The 23,990-nt window shown below is 38.8% G+C and overlaps 1 protein-coding gene across 1 annotated transcript; it reads right to left on the reverse strand.

Moving 5' to 3' along the window:
* Positions 1–783: 783 nt before the first annotated feature.
* Positions 784–23,366, reverse strand: LOC119790787 (cyclin-dependent kinase 8-like). The gene is made up of 4 exons (XM_038296510.1): positions 23,316–23,366; positions 23,096–23,241; positions 14,775–14,850; positions 784–1,153 (listed from the first exon to the last, which is right to left on the reverse strand). Exons 1-4 carry the CDS (start codon positions 23,316–23,318, stop codon positions 1,151–1,153), a joined length of 228 nt encoding a protein of 75 aa, XP_038152438.1. The 5' UTR covers positions 23,319–23,366; the 3' UTR covers positions 784–1,150.
* Between the last annotated feature and the right edge of the window lie 624 nt (positions 23,367–23,990).

Genomic DNA, 23,990 nt, shown 5'->3' on the forward strand with positions numbered 1-23,990 from the left:
CTAGGGCTGCAGCATCAGGCACGCCGCGTCGGGTTGTCCGCCCATTGGCTGGATCGCACCCCTTTCTAGGGAGATGGACTGAACTGTGAAACCAGGTAAGTGACTCACTGAGAACATCATCTTCTGTCAGATGATCATGGTCACTTACCTGTGTTTCTTTCCACCAGAGAGTGTCAGTGATTGGAAGGTGACCCGTCCCCCTCCTGCAGCCGCCGCAAGCCACAGATCCACAGCGGCATGCTTTATTTCTGTTCTGTTTTGTTTTAATAAACGTTTTGAACTTTCCTACTGGCTGTCTCACCTTGAATACTGGGTCGATCTGTCCCCGTTTCTTGACACCTGGAGGTGCTTAAAGGCAGTAATGGTAATCAATTAGGAGAAGAATTACTTTAAGATAAAACTAATTGAGTGGAAATACAAAGGATGGTACCGCAGCACATTGTTTGAGTTACTAAAGTGAATGTAATTGTGTAGACCAGAGTAGGTACTACCCACCCAAAAAAACACACTGTGAGTTCAATACAAACCCAAACAACTATCTCCATTCTAAAGAAGACTAAATAAATCAGCATGATGTCACCAAATTAATTAAGAATGAAAACTTGTACCTGCTGTCCACATCCAAACAAAGATTTTAAAAAGCTTTCAAGGTGGACAACATTTATTTGGAAATGACTGAGTGTAGGTGTGGACACCACTTCCATCAACTGGTTTCCTTTATTAAACTTCTGGCAGATTATCCTGAACAATAATAACAGCAACTTCCTCCTTCAAACATTTACATGGAAAATTAATCTTTACTTTCGGAAAGTCAGAGAAATCAACCTCCTCTCTACCCTCAGCTGAAGCTCCCAATAGGTAATCTGAAGATCAGATTAACTAAGCATGGATAACACCCTCTGCTGCTGAACTTTCACATCCTGAGGAAGGACATCTATATGGAAAAAACTACTCGTACCAGCTCTTCTGCAAAGCTGGAAACACAGCGCAGCCAAAGCAGCCTCTCTCCACCCATCCCAGCCAAACCCTGCTGAACGAGCCTGTTTGCCAAACGAAGCGTGGAGGCGGTCTGGGAGCCACAAAGGCCTTTCTGTTCAGCTGTCTGAGCCTCAGAGATGTTTTCGAGGGAAACCAAATTCTGGTGGCTGTATCACTGGACAGAGAGAAGAGTAGAAAACACTGAGTCCTGATTTAGGCCAGCATGTCAGTTTGTGTATAACAATAACAAAAAGCTTAATTTCTTTCATCAGGGAAAACTTTTCAAAACCAAGTTCCGCATTGTAGATATGTCTGTCCAAATGTTATCAAGAGATGACTAAAAGGGCCCATCAGTAAACAAGATATGTGATCTTCACGTCCGCCCACAGAGGACTGAAGCTACGTTTGGAATGATAATGATACTAACGGAACAAAAACAACAAACAACTGCAAAAACATGAATTAGGAAACACAGTCTGCTTCATAGTCTAAACGACTTTAACATTTCTATCTCAATGAAAGAATTGTGGCGATGTTAGCTCTGTGTGGAAACCTCGTTAAAAAGAATAAATTCTTAATTGTCCTAACTTTCATGCAACTTGAGCCCCATTTCCACTACCATCTAAACACTGATCCGAGCTTGGACCAGTTAACCATGCCAAGCTCGGTTCCTTACAACCATTTACAAACCATGTTTGCCCGGCTCCTCCCCTCCTAGTGGTGATCTACGGTACTATTGCTCTATAGAGGTAAACAAGCAAACAAACAGGGCGGCGCCTGTAACATATGGGAAGTTTGCAGAGATTCAGGCGAAGAAGGCAGCCTTTGGTGAATTAACTTGACAGAGTCGGCTTTTGGGAAGTGGATTTGATGAACGATAGTCTAATCAGGGCTTACAGAAGCAGCAAACAAGGACAGACGTTGAGGTTCATCACACTGCTAAGCAGAATCATCACTGGAAAACGTGTGGCACGGTAGGGAAGCTAGGATTTTTATGAATGTCTGAAATTGAATGATTACAGAGGCTAATTGTAATGGGAGGAGACACGAGAACTGAGCCAGAACTGAGCTGCGCCGAGCCTTACTGATGAACTAGTACCATGTTAGCGCGGTTCAGTTGTGTCTAGCGCAGTCCAGTTCAGTTGTGCGTGCCATTTACACTCAACAGTAATCTTGGTTACCGTGATCATGGCATGGTTTCAAAAGGGTAGTGGAAATGGGGCTATGATCAAAGACCAACAGTCTGCACTGAAAGATTTAACTACTTTCCAATTACTATCTCACATACAGGTGTGAGTCGTGCTTCTGTGGCGCAGTGGTTAACGCACACGTACCATTTATGGAGAACTTAGTCCTCGACACAGCCGGGTTCCGGGTTCGAATCAGACCTGTTGTCCTTTTCACCTTCTTCATTCTCCCTTTCCTGTCAGCCTACTGTCCAAAAAAGGACCCACTAGTGCCATAAAAATTTTTTTTAAAAATACCATACAGACTAGGGATTAACGCCACACGTATAACAGCAAACAGTTTGTATTTCCATCCAAAGATAAATGAGACTAAGGAGTGAAAGGCTTTAGCACAGTGGTCTCCAACCCTGGTCCTCGAGATCTACTGTCCTACAGATTTAGATGCATCCCTGCTTCAACACAGCTGAATCAAATGAATGGCTTGAAAAGGTAATCAATCATTTGATTCAGCTGTGTTGAAGCAGGGATGCATCTAAAATCTGTAGGACAGTAGATCTTGAGGACAAGGGTTGGAGACCACTGCTTTAGCAGATACAAGGAAGTGCCACCAGCCTGTAAGCTGTAAATTGCTGCTCAGACAACTACAAGAAAATATTTAAAAGTAGGATCATAATCTTGATGAACTGACATCTCAATTACTTTATCTTAAAAATACTTTTTTTTCCACTCATCACAGTAAACAAAGCCAAGCTACTCTTTGGATACCATCTGCGGTTGAACACAGAAGACCAAAAAAAGAAAAGAACAGAGTATTGCTTTCCAGCAAACATCAGACAACTTTCTTTAAGGTTGTCTAGTCCAACTTTCTCTGTCTTTAAGACAACTAAAAAAAACTAAATCTGTTAACAGCTAAGATCTGTAATTTGTTACCTTAACTGTATTAAATGAAAACTATGTTTGGAATGACAGCATCAATGCCAGAAAAGATGAAACCAAAACATCCCAACAACCTCATAAACCTGCACAAGTGCAAACTTGACAGATTGAATAGTTGTCTCTGTTTCCTTGTAGAAAGCAAAGCCTGAAAGTTAAAAACAAAACAAAACAAAAACATTTTAGTGGCAAAAACATCTCAGTGGAACTAACCGGTCATCGACAGAGCTGAAGCTTCAAATACAATCATATATCTCACCTTCTTACTCTTTATGTCTCCTAAATATTACAAATAGCAAACATGTACCTGAATCCCACCTTGAACTGCCAATATCAGCAGCTCAGTTACTGAGTGCTCAAAAAAGGAAAAACATTTTTCACTAATGTTAACTAGAAGTTATTTTCCTTATACTGAATAAATTTAATCTGTGAAATCTGTGAAAATGGGGCCGATCCATAAGACTATTTCTACCATAAACTGTCCAACTTGATTTGCACTGCTTATGAGTTTCCTCTCTGACCTTATAATAATCTCAGGTTCCCTTTAGGTATATATATATATATATATATATATATATATATATATATATATATATATATATATATATATATCAGAGATGGGAAATGTGGAGTCAACAAGTCTTCTCGATGTCATGTATTTGTTCTACCCACCCACTGAAGCAGGTGAGTCCAATCTTCATCTTGAATCAACCTGTGCAGATTGGACTCACCTGGATAATTGGCTGGGTAGATTAAATACATGACATGGGGATGACTTGTTGACTCCACATTCCCCATCTATAGCGCATGTTCTGGTGAAGACGCTTAGTGATCCAGGTCATAGTCATTCCAAAAAAAAGAAAGATAAAAACAATCCATTGGACTTTGTTTCCAAGTTTGGAGACGTTTCACTTCCCATCCAGGAAGCTTTTTCAATTCAAATGTCAGAATAGCCTTAATAAAAACCTAATATTAAAACCTCGAACTCAACGCAACAAACTCCACTGGATTGTTTTAAATTTAATTTCTTTTTGGAATGTGCAGAGCACATAATGCTTGATTGTAGTGAGACATTTAAATACGACTTCATAAATCTACAGTTATGATGACAAACAGTGCTCTGGTATCTGAAGCGTATCGGGATCTGCAGATAACTAAATTCAAGTATCAAGGGACTGTAAGTGAAAAGATATGTGTTGATGTATCCCTACTATTAATTAGACTAATCTACCCATACTGCTGCTACGGTAAGTTCACTACAAAAGTCGTTACATGAGTCATATTTCCCTGAGCATGTTATCTTGAATAGAGCAGGTAGGTAAAAAGATTTACCCTGGAATGAGATGATTTATGATTAAAATAAGAAAAAAAAAAAACACTCCATTATCTTAATTCAAGTGCATAATATCTAGTTATCTTATTTCAAGAGCAAAAATAATAAATCAATTGGCAGATCATCTTATCAACCTGCTTAAATTAAGCTCAAATAGACTTTTAAGAAATGTTGACTTAGATTGTTCTTTGCAGTGTTTTTACTTTCCTTTCAAAAGTATAAGTGGAAAATTAACTTGTGCTGACCTGTACACAGCAAAGATGGACACACTTTTGCTTTTGGTTTCTGAGAAATGTTTGATTTCATCTCTCAGGAGAACAAAAACAAGGAAAATTGCCATTTAAAAACCACACAATGCAGATGAGCATAACGGCAGCTGAGGACTGTAATCCTAAAGATTTAACTTTACTCTCTTTTAAAGTCATGACATAACACAAAAATGTGTTCATCGCGTTTCTGCAAAGGGGATTTTGATGCGAGTCACATTTCCAGCTGTCAGACCCCTGACACAGCAGACGATCCTATTATTAACACCAGTAGGTTAATATTGCCTTACAACTACTGCATACGAGTAGATTTATGGGAAGAAAGCTGGCTCATCCTCTATGAAGTAAAGTGACATAACATGAGACAGCAGCAGTTTTACTCTCCAAAGACAAAAGTCATTCCCAACCCTGAGAAATAATAATTCGATTCAATTTAGTTTATCTCTATAGCACCAATTCACAACACATGTCATCTCAATGCACTTTAAAGTTCACCAGATCATCCAGTCAGATTGATTAAAAGTTTTTTATCTAAAGAAAACCAGTTGATTGCATCGACTCATTGACTCGAATGCAATCCCTCACAATAAGCATGCTTGTAGCGACAGTGGAGAGGAAAAACTCCCTTTTAACAGGAAGAAACCTCCAGCAGAACCAGGCTCAGTGTGAGCGGCCATCTGCTGAGACCGACTGGGGTTCAAGGAGACAGAAGCAGAGATAGAAAAAGAAGCAATGATACAAAAGGCAACTGTAAACCAGCTCCACAGGCAGCCCCATCCAGGAAACACACAGCCAGGCAGACAAGCTCTGAGCCAGCTCCCATGTCAGAGGATGAAGAGAACACATCCAGCCAGTCACAGGCAGAGAAACAGGACTACACTGGAAAAAGGCTGATCTCCAACATCTATAAACAAAGGTGTTGATGGCAGCAGCACAGCTGATATTTCTCTCCAGGATGGAGTCACAGCCAAACAGGAACAGACCAGATGAAGCTACTATGAGAAAAAGCAGAGAGAGCAGCTAAAGGCTTTTAACTATAGTTTGTGGACATCCTGATAGTAAAGATTTAGAATAGCCTTGAAGTAACAAATGCATGGACTAGTTTCTCAGGATCATTATTTCTAATTTTTGCAATATTCCTCAGATAAAAGAATGAAATTCTAGAAACCTCTTTGATATGACTGGCTAATCAGCTTCTTTTTCAAAGACTATAACTTCTGTTTTGTCTGCATTCAGAAGCAGAACGTTAAGAGTCATCCAGGTTTTTATGTCTTCAAGTCATGCCTGATCTATTTAATGGGTTAGCTTCATCTGGATTATAGACAGATATAGCTGGGTATCATCAGCATAACAGTGAAAATTAATCCCATGCTGTCTAATAACTCTACTGATTCGGAGCATATATATAGTAAAGAGAATTGGCCCTAGCTACACTACAACTGCAATAACCTTTGCAATGTTTAATGTGCAATTTACTATCTGATACCCTCGGCAATAACCTGTTTCTCTATATTTGACACCCAGTGCAATAACTACATATATAAAAATAAAGATCCATCTATATAAATACCCATGTAAACACCCTGTGCAATAACCCTGTATAATGATCCCACTATTTAAAAAAAAGCTGTCGTATCTGGACGCACTATATATACTGCATATATCCCATGCACCTTTTTCTTCCTTTGACACCTTCTTTTTCTCCTCTGACTATTTGAGCTGATGTACTGAGTAAATATATCCACTGTGGGATCAATAAAGTCAATCAATCAATCTATGAGCACTGATCCCTGTAGTACTCCACAGGTAACTCTAGAGCATTAGGAAGATTTATCATTAAAGTGAACAAACTGAATCTGTCAGATAAATGCAATTCAAACCAGCCTAGTGCTGTTCCTTTAATTCCTACAAAATATTCAAGTCTTTCTAAATGAATATTATGGTCAACTGTATCAAATACAGCACTGAGATCCAACAGGACGAGCACAGATACAAGTCCATTATCTGAGGCCATGAGAATATCATTAGTGACTTTCACCAGAGCTGTTTCAGTGCTATGATGAGCTCTAAAGCCAGACTGAAACTCTTCAAGAAGTTCATTTAATGGTGTAAGTGATCGCACACCTGTTTGGCAACTACTTTCTCAAGAATTTTAAATAAGAAAGAAGATTGGATATAGGTCTATAATTGACCAAGTCATCTGGGTCAAGAGGCAGTTTCTTAAGTAAAGGTTTAATTACAGCAACCTTAAAAGCCTTAGGTACATATCCTTGTCACAGAGATAAATTAATCACATGTTTAATGGAGGAGGAGATCAAAGGGAATACCTCCTTAAATAACCTGGTTGGAACTGGATCTAACATACAAGTTGAAGGCTTTGATGAAGACAATAGTTCTGCTAACTCTGAAAGTTCAACTGGATCAAAGCAGTCTAGACCTGGTTCAGATTCTACTGCTGCTCAAAGGCAAATTCCCCCAGAGCTATGACCCCTCTGGTGGTTTGGAAAAATCCATTGAAAAGCCGCACCTTATTATAAGCCGCATGGTTCAAAGCGTCAAGTAGCGGCATATAGTCTGGAAAACACGGTACTTTAATGGAACCAGAAGCTTTTCATTGGTTAAAACCACATTTCCCATTGTGTTTGATTTCGCTGAGATATTAACAAACAACAAATAACAAATAACACAGCATTCATACAGACACACCTGATCCATTGGAATGGCTCACTCTAAATGACTCACTCTAAAGCTGATTAAGATTCTCAGTCATCCAGGTCATAGTCATTCCGTAAAAGTTCAAAAAAATCCACTGGACTTGTTTCCAAGATCTAAATACGTTTCGCCACCTCTCCAGGAAGCTTTCTCAATTCAAATGTCTGATTTAAATTGAGAAAGCTTCCTGGAGAGGTGGCGAAACGTATTCAAATCTTGGAAACCAAGTCCAGTGGATTTTTCTGAATTTTTACGGAAACACTCTAAATGACCTTAGAAAACATGTCTGTCTGTCTGGCATCCAAAATCGGAAGAGTTTAAGACCAGGATCCCGCAGAAAGCATTCACAAGGCTTTTGATTCAATCAAATTTTATGATGTAGCACCTTAATCCAGAATTTAATCAATTAAATTTTTCCTAAAATCAATGTTGCCATTTTCCTTTTATTTTTTACATGTATCTTTAGATTTTTTTCTCTCCGCTCTCACTACAAGCATGGTTAGTTTGAGGGATTGCATTCGAGTCAATGAGTCGATGCAATCAACTGGTTTCCCTTGGATACAAAACTTTAAATCAATCTGACTGGATGATCTGGTGAACTGGAAAGTTCCTTGAGATGACACGTGTTGTGAATTGCCACTATAGAGATAAACTGAATTGAATTGAAAGAATTGTGCTTTTACACAGACTCTGGTCTTAGAAACATAGAAATAATTTTATTGACTTTGGATTAACCTGCTGGACTTTAAATGTCCAGTCAGCAATTTCAGCATGTATTCAGAGCCATTTAATGTATTTTTAATAAAGATCGAAACACGGAAAGTAAGGAGCTGTGAAAACTCTCCTTTTATGTTGGTGGACATGTTTGAGCAGTTTAATAATCGGTTTCAAAAACCCACCTGTTGGCCCACATTCTCTCCCTATCTGCTTCAAATCAAGTCACACAAAAACACAAATATTTGAAAGCCTGCTTCAGTTAAATACATGGTTATAACTACCTAAAGAGCTTTACAGAAACTTAACAAGGAAAAACAGGCGTAAATAGGGACTAAAAACTTAGTGGTATTCTTATTTTTCCGTGCTTTTCAATACTGGAGAAAGAAATAGGAAACTTCTGGAGAAAACAAACCATCCATCCAAACCCAGACATCCATCATCCCAGTCACACATCCACACCCTTAGTGAGTCACTGAGCAGAGCTCCAACATATTTTTCTATCTAATGTCTCATTCTTTAAAGCATGACTCATATCTAATAGGTAAAGGTAAAAGTTGTAATGCGATGGACAAAACCTGGCTCCTTTTTTGCCCTGACAAACCAAACCTAGGCTCTTTTTACAGCAGATGATCCTCTTATTCATGTCTCCGCCCAAAAACCAAATAGCTCTCTGCAAGACGCCTAAATCCCTGAACACCTCCACTCAAAACATTTTAATGAGCATTTCTTACCCAGAAAATGTAATAACTGCAACAAAACAACTTGATACTCTGATTAAAGTACATAAGAGCAGAAATTGTTTGTTTATATGTTAAAGAAATGGCAAAGTGTAAAAAAAAGGGTTGAGGAGAGAACTGAACAGAAGTTAACAAAAAGTCAGCTCATTTCTTCTTTAAAGGAAAAGTCTGGTGAGCATCAGCATCAGTAATCAATGGATCATTATCTATACCTAAAACGAATACGTTTGTGGTGATTTCATTATCCATCCATCCATTTTCTGACACACTTAATCCCAAGCGGGGTCACGTGAGGTGCTGGTGCCTATCTTCAGCTGTCAATGGGTAAGAGGCGGGGTACACCTTGAACAGGTTGCCAGTCCATCGCAAGGCAACACAGAGACAAACAACCATTCACACACACTCACACCTAAGGAGAATTTAGAGAAGCCAGTTGACCTAACAGTCATTTTTTTTGACTGTGGGAGGAAGTCGGAGTACCCGGAGAGAACCCATGCATGCTCAGGGAGAACATGCAAACTCCATGCAGAAAGACCCCGGGCCGGGAATCGAACCCGGACATTTTTCGTTGCGATCACTGAGTCTTGGAGCGGCCATTTTTGCCCAAAGCCTAGCGCCATTCTCCCCGCTTTACAAGCAAAATCAATGGGAACTACTAGACACATCTGCAATCAACAACAATTATTGAAGATTTCCAGAGGACTTCACCATTGAAATTCACCAGAGCTATAGTGAAACTGACAATGCCCACGTGCATGGCAGCTGGATGATGGAATACATCGGGTAAAAGTGAAAAAAAAAAAAAAAAAAGAGTTATTCCACCTTTCTGATTCCTGATCCTCCACGGACGGGTTGGTCGTTGGATCGCCAACTTGAAGAGGGAGGATTTGCCATCGAACTTCTGGCCAGAGAAAAAACCCGTAATATGTAGCCAACATTTGGAAGAAGAATGTTTTCAAGATGACTTGGATAATAGCGCGTTGTGACAAACACCAGATACAGCACTGGGACTTGATCAACAGCCGATACCGCACCGTGACGTCACAAACCAGTAGGTGGCAGTAGAGTTCTTTGGCAAAGATGGATGCCTCCAGTAAAGCACATTCACATGAAAATTACTCTGAATTAAAAACACTGATCATTTATTGAACAGGATGTAATAATTTCATATTTAAAGTAGTTTCAGAAGTTTGAATTCTGAATATGAGCTGACTTTTCCTTTAATAAGACATAGACTTAGACTAACTTTATTTATACACAAAGTGTAGACAAAAACGATGCATACAGCTTTTCAACAGTGAATGAGCCGCTTCCACACTGCAAAAAAATGAAATGTAAATAAGTCCTTTTTTCTTAAAACAAGTGCATTTTTTCATGAATTTATGAGGTAAGTGGGACACTTTGCCAGTGGAATAAGACAGTTTACATTTAAAATAAGAAAAAGTAAGTATTTCAAGTGAAGATTATCACATTTTCTTATTTGAAGGGTAAAAATACTCATTACGTTGGCAGATCTTCTGATTTACCAACTCTAATTAAAGCTAAATATACTTCAGTTAAGAATTTTTTACTTCTTTCTAGATCATTTTTGCAGTGCAACAGTGAAATGCACATTTCCCTTTATAATGTCTAGCAGTGATCAAAAGAATAAACTTTCTGGGAATCATTTTTGTGAGAAAAAAAGAATGGATTGCTGTCTTTCTGTTAAGGAAACCCTATTATCAAAGGATGGCAGCTGTAGTAGTACTTGCTGGATTACAAACCAAGAGCATATCTGTGAGGGAGCTACCTGAGCAGATAGCCTGACTAATTAACCAGTAAATCTTTGCTTTGCTGTGTTGCTCTATTAGAAGGAAACAGCTAAATGATTAGTTTTTATTGTTTAGTGATCAGATACGAACCAGACCAGGTATCCAACTAATCACAGATGGACGTTCAGGATAAGGAGCTGCGGTGTGAAGATTTATGGGTTTAGTGGTTTATTGAGATGCTGGAATCAAAGGTGAGCGCTGGACAGCTGCCGCAGCCTTAGTCAATAAAATAAACCACTTGTTTTTGTCCAGCATGGGAGGCTCAGACTTCCTGTAAATGAGCCACAGACACACATGAACCAACAGGTTTCTACGGCTGTACAACCGAAGAACTCCCTGCTCACAGTTGCAGAACAGGTCCGGTTCCCCAGGAGACGACGCCTCAGCGAGCTGGGCACTGCAGTTGCAACACACCTTTGTCTCAGCGGACATGTTGCATGAGCTGCGCTGTCAGCTGGTCTGCTACAGAAGACTGGGCCTTCGTTGTGCAACTACCTTAAATTTCCAGACTTTTGACCTCAGCAGCCAGTGTGATTAAACATTACTTGGTGTTTAGCTTCACTCAGTAATGGGGGTAGTGTTACATACAACTGTTGCCCAAGTGACTCTTTATTGGTTGAGATGTGGGAAACGTCTCAGATTTCTCATAGAAATGTAGAAACAATAAGTTTTTATGTGAGCAGATGGTTTTAGTTTTCTGCCTATATCAGTAGAATTGTTACTGTACTGTAAAAGCTGAAATATAAGCATATTGAGTGTATTTTTTCATTGATTTGAGCTGGTAGAACAATTTGCAAATGGAATGAGATGTTTTTCATATAAGATAATATACCATAAATATCCTATTTAAAGTGCATAACATCTAATGATCTTATTTTAAAGGCAAACTAAGTCATTCTGTTGGCAAATCTTATTTACCTGTTTAAATGAACGGTAAATGCAACTACTTTAAGACATTTTACTAATTCCTGGATCATGTTCTGCAGTGTATCCCTGCTGTGCATGGATTGCAGTTTTCTGTTACCATCTAAAAGGTCGGAGCAAACAGAGCGAGGCCTCATTGATTCTTCATCTTCCTTCTCAGATTCTCCAGAGTCCTGGAGCCTCATGCTCTCGTCTCTTTAGCTCAGCCCAGAGCTTTTTTGTAGGGTTTAGGAACGGGGATGATCATCTGGATTTGTTCGGTTGTTTAGGATCTATATCATACTAGATGATGTCATAGTGGCTTCCTTTCTGTTTACTGGCAGCAGATTACTGGGAGTTCATGATGTCATGCTCTCTAACAAGGTTCCTACAGCCTTTGGAAGTGAAACAGGCCCACAGCATCACAGAGCCTCCACCATGTACAGCAGGAATAGGATGAGTTTTCAAAATAAATATTAACACTCATGCTTATTTTTGCATATTTCCTTATTTTGGTCACTTTAATTAAAAAGCTGCTGTCATTTTGTGTTGCTGCCATTTCTTATATCCCCCTAATGTCAAAAATATCCACAGCTGTATATTTTGGTTATTTATTCTTTTATATGACTGCACAGAATTCATATTCAAAACTTCTTTTTACCCTTACTGTACAGTATTTTTTTATTTTTCAACCTTTTTCCATTTTATTCTGTCTTTATTTGTGTCACCATTTAAATATGATGCCTGTTGTTTTGGTGCTGAAACTGCATTATTTCCTCGTTCTGGGACAATAAAGGGATTTTCTATTCTATTCTATTTCTTTTCCACGATACAGTGCCGATTAGAATCCCGTCAGACTTTTTAAAAAGTGGATTGAAAAGGATTTTGTCAAAAACAGCAACTTCTCAAGCTGGGATTTCTGCCATAAACAAATAAACCAACTAAGATTAAAGGATGTCAGAGAAACAGGATTTTTTATTTTACTGTGACACTGAGTTGCTTCAATAAAAAAGGAATTAATGTTTAGAACATTTGCAAAGCCAGATATTTAGAGTATACAGAAGATAAAAAGAAGGCCCAAGCTAACTTTAGTCCTGTTCTATGTCGATCAGCTGATCGACATAGAACAGACCTCCATACACTGTCCCGTAATAAGAGTCAACAAATATAAACATTCTCCTCATCAGTAAAAACATAGAATAGAATAGAATAGAATAGAATAGAATAGAATAGAATAGAATAGAATAGAATAGAATAGAATAGAATAGAATAGGGGAGGGATTCAGCAAAATAAGAGGAACAAAAAAAATAAACAAATATAAAATAAGAATAAGAGGCTACAAATTTTGGCAGAAACTTGTGCCATCAGAAAATGATAACTTCATTTTCTAAATAAAACTGAATTAAAAGGAAAAATAGACAAACTGAATTCCCAAAGCAAATGATTTCAGTTACAGTTTGGTAAAATTCCTTATCAGAGCATTGCATTTCATTTCAGACTACATCAGAATCAGAATCAGAACATGCATACAAACTAGAGCTGGGTATTTTGGCCAAAGTCCTGAATCGATTCGATTTTGATTCATACAGTTCTAAATCGATTCATTTCGATCTGTTTTTACATCTGTTTTTACAATAATGAAAAAGGTTCAACTGTGTTTCAAAATACTCATGTATTTAATTTGTTCCTGTCATATTAAACACAAAGTGCAAACTGTCTCATAAGTGCAAACTTGTTTGTGAAAAGTGAAAAAGTGAAGCCTCACTCGAGCAGGCAGACGTGACACAGACATGCATGAGCTGCATTATCTTCACTGCATAAACCATATTAGCAGCGTAATCTGTAACAACTACAGGGTGTTTGCTGCTCAGCCCCATTTGTTAATGTCTTCAGTCAACCTATTGGCTCTATTTGCAGCTGTCTGGCTTGAACAATCTTGGTGGTCTGTAGCACGAGATGCGAGGCACCACTAACCATCAGTGTAGAGGGAAGTCACCTTAATGTCACATATCAAGCACATCATCTTTAGCTGATTCAAACACAAAATGGTTCCAGACATCAGACTTCAGCTTGCTGAGCGCGGTGTGTTACTTGGGTCGGCATTTGCACATGTGAACGTCACTATAAAACTAATCAATCTCATTCCCTACACATCGATTTTGCAAAGATCTAAAGGAATCAATCCAAAATCAATAAAATCGATTTTTTTACCCAGCCCTAATACAGACTGAGTCAGAACAATTCATATTTAGTTTCTAATAAATATGCTTTTCATTAAAAAATGCAGTGCAGTTATGTAGGGCCGTGTAATATGGCAAAATATATCTACCATGATGTAAGCCATTTATATTATTCAACATTGATAATAATTACTGTTTTTTAACCATCTAAATAAAAAGGACAAGACGTATAAGCCAGAATTTAATTTTTTTACTAGTGTTGCGCCGATGCCATTTTTTGGACCCGATACCGATACACGATACCCGGTTGTGCAGTATCGGCCGATATCGATAGCATGTGTTTGAAATTGATGTGTGTGTTTATATATGAAGAACTGCATACTACTTGGATGTAAAATAATTGCCATCATGGCTTTGTCAAGCTGCTGCCTAGCTTTGTGAAGCAGGAAAAAGACTAATATAAAACTTTTTATTGCCTACCTGGAATGGGTGACAATAGTTGAATAAACTTTTGGCTGGATCGCCCGATACTAGTATTGGTATCGGTCCAACACTAATTTTAACACTATTTAAAAATAATTAAAAATCAGCCTTTAGAAACCAGTCAGACCTAACGACCAAGCTGCCTTAGTTTAGCTGTGAAAGTTGTAGAGAGTAAATCCTTCCTCTGCCCTTCTCCACTAGAACACCACATGGTTCTGGATCAAATGGAAAAAGTGAACATTTTATCAGATTTATTTCCTATTGATTTATTTCCAAACATTAGGTGCAGCTGTTAAAAATATCACAGATCTCTTCTCTATAGTATAAATCATCATATATCGTAAATCATTCAACAATTAACACTAAAAGACAGTAGTTCCTATTCAGAGGTATTAATGCATGTCCACAGGGGGGTTTAAAACTTAGATGTTTGACTCCATAGTGGGAGATTCAAAGGAGCAGGGTCTCCTTAAAGGGAGGAAATCTTCTCACATCATCGCCTTGGTATAATAAAAAAAAAAACTGTGACTTACAGCAATTTCTCTGCAGGCCGACATAGAGATTCCAGTGCCTTCAATTTGTTTCAGTGCATATTCCTTCTCATCTTTCCTGTGGGGAGAAAAGCAGAAAGGAGGAGTCTTGTTATTAGAGGGCAGAGTTGCACAATCCCCTCGTGTGGAAAAATCTCACATGAATGTAAGTGGCATTCACACAAACACCCAATGAGAGAATGTAGTATCCTAGTGGGGTTTTACTGAGAAATCCACTTCGTTTACAGCAATGCAACCTGAAGGAAAACAGCTCAAACTCAGTAGAAGGTGATGAAAAGGCAAATGATGCGAAATAATAAATTCATTTCACCTCAAAAAGCTAAAACTGCTGCAGTAAACATCTGAACACAATAAAACAGCAGCTAGTTTTTAAACCGGAAACATTTAAAGGGTTCTTCACTGTTTAAACCTGGGATTATTGTCTGAAACTCGACTGAAGTCGATTATGAGCGTAATGCTACGTTCAGACCGTAAGCAGCAGAAGCTTGATGCTTGTACAAGTTTAGTTCTGACGCGCGGCTGAAGCATCTTTGCTGCTCTAGCTGCACGGTGGTAAAGTGGGTCTGATGCGCGTTTGGCAGAGCTACTCTATCCTTTCTTTGCCTGGAACAATGGCAGCTATATTTGCTTTGATCAGGGGGTAAAAAGCAGTTTTAATGTTTTTCAGTGAGAAAGTCCGCCTGAAAACTTCATCTATGCAGTCAGTTCATCCAGATTACCACCCTGCCTTCCAATATTATTTCTCTGTCGGAGCCGATCAGACCCCGTACACCGGCAGCGCGCTGTCACTGGGAATCCCGTTCAACAGCAGCCTCTGTTAACGGCGGCTGGAAGTAGATGTTAGAGTTTTTTACGTCCGTAATCCAAACTGCTAGAACCAGAATAGTAAAAGCGAACATATTTTGACGGCAGGTTTCGACATTTTAAGTTAATTAAGGCGTTAATAAACTGTTTCAGAGGTTTGATCATAGCGCTCTGCTTCAGCAGTGCTGTATCCGTCTCCCTGCCAGCTCCCAGATATGCTTCTCCAGCAGCAAAAGTTCAATTTTTCCAACTCCAGCAGCTACTGCTTTTGCAGCGTGTCCCATGCGTCAGATGCTCAGAAGCACGTGAGGCACTGCTCCTGCTGTTCAGACGCACTGCAGGACATTTTGCTGTGCGTCAACCATTGACTTTGCATGTAAACCAGCTGCTTTAGGTGTGAACGTAGCCTGAGATTCAATATTAATCATCACTTTTAGCTTTGAATTGTTTCCCTGTATAGTGCTGGAATCACAGAGGGCTGTTTGGGTGCAATATTTGCTAAATTATAATTTTCTTAAAGCTAAACAAAGGTTGCCATTAGTAACCAAAGGTTAGCATTGGAAGAGCTGGCATCTTTTGCCTTTTATCTTCACCTTTAAGAAAAGCAGATCTGAAACGCTCCCTGTTCCCTGATTGGGCCTTAGAGCATTTGGTCATTAAGGTGAAAGTTGTTTTAAAAGGAGGAAGGAGACTTTCTCTCCATGCAGGACTTCAAATGCCACTGATGAGGATCACTGGCCTGCATTCGTCCTTGATGCAAAGACAGAAACTTAACCTGCACACTGGCCTCAATGCCACTCAGTTGGCAGATTTCCCTGTTGTCCCCATTTTCCCTTATGAATCAGATACAGAGCAGATTCAGCAGGTGAACAGGGACGCCTTTAACTGAGCATCATCCCTGTGTTTAGCGCCACAGGTTTCAAATCAGGCCGAAAAGGAGAGACAGCCCATTAAAACCAGAGCCAAGAGACTCCAGTAAATTGAAAACAAGCATCCAGAGTGTGGAGCGTGCACAGATCAAAACGTTTCCTGGTGAGGCTCACATCAAAACCCTCTTCAGGTTCATTTGCATCTCAGACGGACACGGTTTAAAAGAAGCTCTCAGGCGCCCTGGGCTGACACTAAGCAGCACAGACACTCCTCACATTTCATCTGTTGGTCTGGAAAGAAAACCAGCTCACCTTGTGTAAGCAGATTCTAAACATGAAATGCTTTATTCCTCACTCTGCAGGGCAAAGGCAAAGAGATCCAATACTCTAGGAACAAGGGGATTTCTAATCTGTTTCCTTTCCATAAAGAAGCGACCTAACCTGAGTGTAAGTAGATTAGTAAAACACACCTCCAGCAGAGAGACGTCTATATTATATGAAATGCTAGGATATCAGAAACCTGGGATGATTTTATTGCACTTTTAAAATCTCAATAATAAACGTAACATATGACTTAACCAGTCTGAATGAAAATGTTCAGAGAGGGTGCTGCAGAAAAAGTCTATCTAACCGACAGTCTAAGGTCAGCCAGATAGTTTTTTTCGGGGTTTTTGTTTAGATATTGTTAAAGGTAAGCTCTGTGTTTACACCTTCAAGCTTTCTCTCTCTGGATGGGTTTCCTGAAAAAAGATGACTCATAACTCATATGTATTAAATAACAATGAGACATGAAAACAGACTTTGATAGAAATTATAACAGGGTTTATACAGGAATGAGTAACTCTAATTTAATGCTTTTTAATGCTCTAAGAAATCATTTTAATGCCATCAACAAGTACCCATGACATACGAGGGGCATTCAATAACCAATACCCCTGACCCACTTCCAGACGTTTGATCAAGCTGAAATTTTGCATGTGACATTATTTAAATCTCTATAGATTACGTAGCAAATTACAGCTCTGAAATAATTTTGGTTTCTGACTTACAGGTGATTGAATAGAGTAAAGTCTGAAATGGAGCCTGTTGAGTGTCGAGCAGTGATCTGGAATCACACCACGGGAAACTTTTGATGAAATTTAAGTAACTTATGGTGATGATGCCTGTTATATGACGTTGTAAAATGTTTTACTAGGTTATATTATGCAACATTATCACTATAAGTTACTTTGATTTGATCAAAAGTCTCCCATTGTGTGCGTCCTTTCAAATGCAAAAACTCAGACGACTCAGTTTTAACACCAGTAAATCTGAAACCTCAAATAGTTCAGAGCTGTAATTTGCTATTTAATCTATAGAGATTTAAAATACTTCACATGCTAAATTTCAGCTCGATCAAACATCTGGAAGTGGTCCAGGGTCATTACTTATTGAACGCCCCTCGTATATCAGACACATTGGTAGATGAAGCGACATCCATGGCTCCAGCCTTATCAAAATATTACACTTTGTTGTTAGCTGAAGGACACCGCTCTCATTCCATTCACAAATATTTGCCACGTGACAATCACATTGTATATACGGACAGAGGAAATGACCTGATTAGATAAACTATTCGGGAAAACATCAGTTCTGATGCACAACAGGCAGCAAATTAAGGTGTAATAACCTCACACATCATCAATAATTATCCTAATGATATTGATATACTAAGCAAGAGCAAATTCTCTTCAAATATTCATTTTGTTTTGAGAAAATTCGACTCAGAATAAGTGCGACAATCTGCCAGTGCAGTAACACAAAGTACCTGAAAGACTTAATGTTTAGAGAAGATAATTATCATGATTTTACCAAGTGCAAAAGTCTTCTTGCACTGGCTGAAGGGAAGAAAAAGAGTCAAAGTTGGCTATCGAATGAAGACAAAACAACTGTGTTTATAAAGAAAACCTCCTTTGAAGCAGAAAGAAAAGCTGTAGCAGATATCAGGAAGGATGAGAGGATGTCAGTAAACTTTGACAGCTTTACCCTTTTAAGCCTTTAAGATCTCTCTTTCGTGCAAGAGGATGGCTTTGAAAATATTGACGGGCTTTTTGTAATCTCAGCATTAAAGATTTTTACTCTCAAGAGAATAACAAACACTTGTATCCTCCTGAGAGTATAGATCCCAGGAGAATGAAAATATACACATTTGTAGACATTCCTACACAGCTAGAAAGGCTAAAATAAGAAGATAGATAGCAGCTAAAACAAACTGAACTGATCAAACTGACAGTGACCAGTTTATTTTCTACAATAAGACATCATCTTTACTCCTAGTAGAGAACAGGAAAGACCTGCATAGCATTGGAGGTGTGATAAATAATAATCAATATTAATAAAGCCTTTTTAAGATTCTATATATCACATGTCTGCCATTATAGCATGAACAGCATTGGAGCCTTTATTTATGCTGGTGAAGATTCACAGTCATCCAGGTCATAATCATTACAAAAAAGTAAAAAATAAAACAATCCATTGGACTTTGTTTCCAAGTTTGAAGACGTTTCACTTCCCATCCAGGAGCCCATTCAAAGGGGCGGACCCATTAGTCTGGTTCAATTTCCAAGCCTTGTTGGGCTACTGTACAAAGCCTTGAACTCAACGCTATTTCTGACATTTCGATTTGAAAAAGCTTTCTGGACGGAAAGCAAAACATCACTTTTTATGCATTCATCTCTGAATAGATGTCAACATATGTGTGACCTGTCATTCACTAAAGAGTTTACAGGTAGGAGAGGAGAGATACGGTGAGGCATTAAAGGTGAGGCAGCTTCCCTAAAAGCCCCTCTACGGCGACTCAGAAGGCTCAGATTTGATATTGTGAGCCTCTACAGTAAATTGAAAAGGTAAGCAGTTCCACTGAGGCAAAAAAAGAAATGAGAACAAACATGTTTAAAGGATCATAGAACCAAAAATTATGTTTTTAATCAAAGTTTTATGAGTATTTTCTTCATGTTAAATCTTTATATCCGTTTTTCCACATGGGGGATAACAGATTCCAATGGAAGCATCTGCCCTGATTTTCTTTACACTGCCAAAACGACCTAGAAATAAGTTTAAAAAATCTCTTAGATTAAGTGTATTTACCCTTAATTTGAGTAGTATAATAACGTGAAAATTTAGGGGAAAATGTGAATAAGGTTGCTTGTGGACTAATATTTTAAACCATAATTTTAAACAATAGGTAGAGTAAAAACAGTAAATAAACTAAGAGTCAATTTGAAATTAACTTTAATTCAGATAAGTTGAGTGATAACAGAGGAAAAGGATGACACGACGAGATAATTTAAATAAAAACTAAACCGCTGAAACGTTCCTATTCCTTTTAGGTTGCTCCAAAGTTGTTGATAATTTTAATGATAAAACGCAAAAGATGAGACTTTTTTTTAGCAGCTTCATCATAGAGTCCCCTGTGTTCTTCTCTAGAACATACTTGGCGAGAACATGAGTCGGTACTCGCGTTCTAGTGAATTAAGAAAAGGCCTATGTGTCAAACAGTAGCCTAAAACTGAAGGTGGTAATAAAACCGGTCAAATATGAGTGCGCCACCTACTGACCAGGAGGAGTTAAAGAGGTTTTTATTTCCTTTAAATCTAGTAATAGTCAGTCAGTAAATCTAGAGAGAATAAAGTGCCTTTTCAAGTGTAACTGGTTACTACATAGAAAGGGAAAGCCTGTCAGTGTCCACTGGTAGCAGAAAAGAGCTGCTGCTGCTCTCACTGTGATCACTCCTGACCTGACATCACCTTGACACTTTCCTCACACTTTAATGAAAGGCCACCTGCAGCTGACACTGAGCTACACAAAGCAAACCTTAAATTCTCTCATCAGTCAATGGTGTCACAGAAGGACCAAAAGCTTTGGCTGAGGACACAGACTGATACTAATGCCACGGCAGTGCTCTGTCACTCAAACTGTTTAATCTGAAACACTGATGTTTTCTGTTTTTTGTATTTAAGCTATGACGTTTGCTGGGGTTATTATCAACTTTACTACCACAGTTACAAAGTGTGGGATGGAGCGCTTAATCTGAAAGGCCAGATTAATCCTCAGTGAAATAAAGAAACTGAAGTTTGTAGGAGAAAATACATCAAAAATAAGAAGTAATATATATATATTGTAGGCATTAAATTTAAACAGTTTCTGCACCAGATGTCCCATCAAGTCATCTTCAGATTTCTATGTCCCACCGTCATACTTCCACTTCATCATTTTTACCTCTTTCTCTTGGTCTACAAAGCAGAATAAGAATAAAACATGTTTATGTTGGATGTGCTGAGAGGAAACAGAGTGGAGCAATATTATGGACAAAACATCTAAGCTACTACCGGGGATTCTGGGTGATTAAATCCAATCAACACCTTTAACCCAAATAAATTACCAAGAGGGATCTCCAAAACGCTTTATGCCACTACTACAGTCATGTTCCATCCTTCCATGAAAAGCCTCATCGCAGCATCGCTTTGCAGCTTGTATGGAACTGTAGAGGATCATGTGACCCAGGGCGCTGCTATACAGCAGTCTGAACTTCCTTTAAACACCAGCTAAATAAGTTAATAGTTGTTGTTGTGCCACAAAACAGATCTGAACTTATTTTGTTGCACACGTGTTGACCAAGAGGTTAGAGCAGTGCGCTTGTGCTCTGAGGAGGTTGAAAGTACCCGGTTTGATACCTACAGCCTACACTCTGGGGTCCCTGAGCAAGACCCTTTACCCCACACTGCTCCCTGGATGCCGCACGATGGCAGCCCACTGCTCCGCACAGGGATGGGTTAAATACAGAGGAAAGTTTCTCCAATGTGAGATCAATATGTTCAATTATTATTATCAGACACATTTTTGGTTCTCTGGTTTAGGATTTAAATCAGAGTGGGCGTTTCCTCCATGATATCCCAGTCTGTAAGGCTAAAGTATCTGATGGCAAATTCCAGTGCAGTGTGAAACCTTGAGGTTACAAGCCTTTGTGCTCCCAGTGACTAAAATGTAGACAGTGTTGCTTTAATAATCAAATAGGAAACAAGAGCTTTATAGGGGATTTATCACTGATTTTTTTTTTTAGAGGCTGCTCAGTGGGGCAGTGGGTAGCACTGCTGCCTTGCAGCAATAAGTTTCCGGGTTTGATTCCTGGTCGGGGGTCTTTCTGATGGGTCTCCCCCCTGAATCTTCTGGGTTTTTGGCACACATCTCAGATACAATACATTAGTGAATAATGGAGCCAGTTATTAGCAAAATGCACTGAACAAGTTTGAAAAATATGTTCATAAAGAAGTGAAATAATCTTGCTCTGCCAGACAGCTCTCATTTACCATTAGGCAGTTTCCTAGGGCCGCAAGTTCCTGGGGGCCCCATAAAACTCTGTTTATATAACTGATTAATACAACTATTCCTTATTTGTGCACATTATGTTTTAGATCCTTTCGCTAAAATGCCATCAGAACGCTTATAATATTAAGCCCCCCCCTTCAGTGTCCACCATATTGGATCAGTCCATTTGCTGCACATGTTCAGAAAGGTCCAACCAGACAGCAGCAAACCATTTGAAAACAAACAATATGAAGAGCAGTGTTGCCAACTTAGCGCTTTAGTCACTTTATTTAGTGACTTCTCTGACCCCTCTAGCACTTTGATCTCAAAAAGCCCCTATCGCCAAATCTGGTTCCTTTTTTTTCTGCTACTGGAGACTTTGGCGCCAACATCTAAAAGCAGCGAACTCTGCTCTCCCGAGGAAGTAGATTGGTAACCCCGCCTCCTGCTCTCCTCTATCTTGTCTGCTGTCATGATTCATGCAGCTATTATTTCATCCAAATGAAAAATGGAGAACAGAGAAGCAGATCATGGCTTGTCTACAGTGAAAAGAAGGACTGGGTTATTTACTTTGGCCTTTTTGGGAACATAGGAAGGAGCAATCAGCTAAGTGAGCTTAGTGCTTGGAAAAAATCTTTCATTCCTTTAGAGACAGCATGAAAAGTCAGCTGAGTACAAAATATAGAGAGGAAAACAACAAGAAAAAATCTATTCTATTAAAATGTCTGTATCTGTGTAATTGGTCTGTTTTGTGTGTTGTCTTCTCAATTCAGGGGGCCCCCTGCCTATCTTTGCCTAGGGCCCAAAATTCCCTAAATCCGCTCCTGTCAGCACCCCTCTGGTCCTAGAATCAGCCCAGCATGTCCCCATAAGCGCTGATGTTCTTCTTCAGAGTGATGGCGAATAAAATAAGTGCTTAATAATCTACTGTGTGTGTAAACAAAGTTTGCTATGGCTAACTGAAACCTGTCCCTCGCGGTGCCAGGTAGCACACCGAGCTACCACCGCTAACACTAACAAACATTATCAATGCTTTCAGGCGGGGGGAGTAGTGGCGAAGGGAGGAAGTAAGCGCGCGCGCGCGTGTGGTTGTGTGTAGGGGGAGACCGTTGGTGAGTGAGTGAGCGCGTGCGTTACATGAAAACAAAAACACACACACACACACAGGGTTATCGCTTCGGGGAGGTTCAAATCTAACGCTGCGTTCAACACACAGCAGGACTCCCGAAACGCATCCTGCAATGAGGCGAATGTCAGAGCGAACAATACCGACCACGGTTATCTTACCCGTCTTTGCGCTTAGCTTTATAAACGTGCCCGTACGTGCCTCGACCCACTTTGCAACCTTCATATTCGAACAGATCTTCCACTCTCTCCCTCTCGGCTGCCAGCTTTGTTTTGAAGTCGTAATCCATTTTAACCCATAAATACGTCTTAAATTACAATAAAATAAAATATTAATTATTACATGCATTAATTAAATAATCTGGTCGTTTTATTCCCCCACCATTTCCTTGTTTGGGATTTTGGTGTGCTCCGCTTAATGTTCACTGGCTCGTTGACGTTTCTAATTGGGGCGCGCGGCATTCTGGGTAACGTAGTCTTGCCAGGCAGCCACCGCCGCTGGCTCACGGTGAAACAGAAGATGTTAAAAACTACAAACCGCGTTTCTCGTTGCGGTTTATTACACTTTGCGTACCCTCGAACGCTGTTTTAAAAATCTAGCTGGGACATAGGAGTTTTTGGTTTATTAGTTATTAAAATAATAATATAAATAATATGAATAATACTAAAAATGATTATTATTATTTTTAATAAATATTATTATAATTTATGCCATTATAATTTAATTATGATTATTATTGTATTAATATAATTACATATACTCATTATTATTATTGTTATTATTATTAGTAGTAGTACTAGTATATAATATAATTATATTCATACAATAATAATTATTATTATTATTATTACTAGTAACTATTATTATTACTACTAATAACACTAGTATAATATTAACAACAACAATAATAATAATAACAATTATAATAATAATTATTGTTATTATATTTTTATTTGTTATTATTATTTTTTATAGTATATTAGTAGTATTATGATAGATAGATAGATAGATAGATAGATAGATAGATAGATAGATAGATAGATAGATAGATAGATA

This window comes from Cyprinodon tularosa, unplaced genomic scaffold, assembly GCF_016077235.1.
Source record: "Cyprinodon tularosa strain WSP-4 unplaced genomic scaffold, ASM1607723v1 ctg370, whole genome shotgun sequence".
Taxonomy (NCBI): domain Eukaryota; kingdom Metazoa; phylum Chordata; class Actinopteri; order Cyprinodontiformes; family Cyprinodontidae; genus Cyprinodon; species Cyprinodon tularosa.

Coding starts and splice junctions, on each gene's coding strand:
- LOC119790787 (XM_038296510.1), bottom strand. Junction 14,851..23,095: donor AAAGCTAAGCGCAAAGACGG/GTAAGATAACCG, acceptor TTCTCCCCACAG/GAAAGATGAGAAGGAATATG.